This window comes from Sesamum indicum, linkage group LG9 (genome assembly GCF_000512975.1).
Source record: "Sesamum indicum cultivar Zhongzhi No. 13 linkage group LG9, S_indicum_v1.0, whole genome shotgun sequence".
Taxonomy (NCBI): domain Eukaryota; kingdom Viridiplantae; phylum Streptophyta; class Magnoliopsida; order Lamiales; family Pedaliaceae; genus Sesamum; species Sesamum indicum.
Window position 1 is genome coordinate 5,823,186 of NC_026153.1, and position 2,449 is coordinate 5,825,634.

General features: G+C 39.4%; 1 protein-coding gene across 1 annotated transcript in view; it reads left to right on the forward strand.

Annotated features, from left to right (window-relative positions):
* The window catches only part of LOC105170745 (S-adenosylmethionine synthase 3-like), a 2,286-nt gene extending 290 nt beyond the window's left edge, over nucleotides 1-1,996 (forward strand). The window contains exon 2 of the mRNA XM_011091648.2: nucleotides 670-1,996. Coding sequence (XP_011089950.1) covers nucleotides 672-1,826 — 1,155 coding nt within the window. The 5' untranslated portion in view covers nucleotides 670-671 and the 3' untranslated portion in view covers nucleotides 1,827-1,996. The remainder of the gene's footprint in view (nucleotides 1-669) is intronic.

Consider the following 2,449-nt stretch of genomic DNA (forward strand, 5'->3'; position numbering starts at 1 on the left):
GCTATGTTAGGGCAACCATCGATTATGGGATTTGCCTGTTTTCTTCTTGCAATTGCTAGAAAATAACTTTGAAGTTCGGGTTAAATTAATGCAACAAAATCTCTGTGAAAATAATAATATGCTCAAAAACCCTTATAAAAAAAGAAAGAGCAATGCGATTACCTGACGACGCCGGGAGTTGTGTGCTTTCCTTTTAAAAGTTCCGGGTCGTGTTGTCATTTTTATTTATTTATTGTTGATGGAATTTTTGTGCTTATTAGTGTTCTGAATGGATAAATTAACTACAATTGAGCCCTTTAAAATTCATTAATTTGTATTTGAATGAATGGTGTTTAGTACTATTCCCTTTCCCCTGGAGAAATTAATTCATTTATTTACTGTCTGAATCCTATATTTCAAATTGTTGCTGCATTTACTGTTGTTATTAGTATCTTTACTTATTTTTTAAAATTATCAACCTCATTAGCCTTTCGAATCGTAATAGTTGTTCTGTTATTCAATTATTTTTGAGAATTTGACAGGAGTATTTGTTATTGCTTAATTCCGTGTTTCATCTCGTATTGTACTTCATATATACGCACCACATTTGTAGAGTCCATCATCTGTATTAAAACCACATTCCATATTTAAGGAATGATTTTACGATTGACTTCCATTGTTGTAATGCAGCGATGGATACTTTTCTCTTCACGTCGGAATCTGTAACTGAAGGTCATCCCGACAAGCTGTGTGACCAAGTATCTGATGCGATCTTGGATGCGTGCCTGGAACAAGATCCCGACAGTATAGTTGATTGTGAGACATGTACCAAAGCAAACTTGGTTACTGTCATAGGCGAAATCACAACCAAGGCCAAAGTAGACTACGGGAAGATCATTCGTGACACTTGCAGAGGAATCGGATATTCGTCCACCGAGCTAGGCTTGGATGCCGATCATTGTGAGGTTCTTGTCAATATCGATCAGCAGAGCCCCGAGCTTGCTGAGATTGTACATGGCAACTTTACTAAAAAGCCGGAAGAAATAGGAGCCGGGGATCAGGGCCACATGTTTGGCTACGCAACCGATGAAACCCCTGAGCTGATGCCTCTGTCCCATCTACTTGCTAACAAACTTGCAGCCAAGTTAACGGAAGTGAGAAAAAACGGGACCTGTCCGTGGCTGAGGCCTGATGGCAAGACTGAAGTGATTGTTGAGTATCAAAAGGAGGGAGGAGCTGTGGTGCCAATCAGGGTGCACACAATCCTTGTCTCCACGCAGCACGACGAGGCCGTGTCAAACGAGCAGTTGTCAAGAGTGTTAAACAAGCACGTGATTCAACCCGTCGTTCCGTCCAAGTATCTTGATGACAAGACAGTGTTGCATTTCAATTCGCTGAGGGGGCCTCACGAGGATGCAGGGCTGACAGGACGGAAGATAATTGTCGACACGTACGGGGGCTGGGGTGCGCATGGGGGAGGTGCGTTCTCGGGAAAAGACCCGTCGAAGGTGCACGGGAGTGGGGCATATATTGCTAGACAGGCTGCGAAGAGTGTGGTGGCGTCGGGGCTAGCACGACGTTGCATCGTGCAGGTGTCGTATGCGATTGGCATACCGGAACCACTGTCGGTGTTTGTAGACACGTATGGAACGGGGAGGATGGCTGATAGGGAGATATTGCAGCTGATCAAGAAGAACTTTGATTTCAGGCCGGGAATGATTGCAATGAATTTGGACCTGAAGAGAGGTGGCAATTTTAGGTATCAGAAGACTGCTGCGTACGGGCATTTTGGGCGAGATGACCCGGATTTTACTTGGGAAGCTATTAAGATCCTTAAGGCCAAGTGACAAATACTTTAAACCCTCAAGTGATAAAGGGGAAAAACAGAAGACGAAGGGGTAGACTGTACCTTAAAATGTTTTCGTTGCAGTGACGTTTGAGATTTGGCAGGAAAAGATCTGTTTGCTACTTGTAGTAATTATGGGCAATAATACTACAGTTTGCGGCTTCTATTTTATTTTTCAAATTCTATTACATCTTTATACATTATGTGCCAAAAATAAAATCTTAAATAATATAGATAATTGGAATGTGCTCTGCCACCAGCCCTGGCCATACCTAGCATCCGTTGGCTCAGACTTTTATGAAATTAGAAATAATGTGTTCGAATTTCATTTTATACATGAAATATTGTGTCTATTAAATAATAAAAGTGTCACAGTATAGTAGGAGTGTTGTTTAGTTTATTTGACATTATTAGTCGGAGTATGATTGTTGTAATAATTGTCTATCTTCAATTATTATAACTTTTTTTATAAAAAAAATCATTATAATTTTTTGAAAAGTTAAGTACAGTATTTAAAAACATTTAATAAGTCATTATTATGTGAAATATAATCTATTTTATAATTAAAATGTTAAATAAATGTTGAATTTCCAAATAATTGATATCTATATATATATGTGTTTG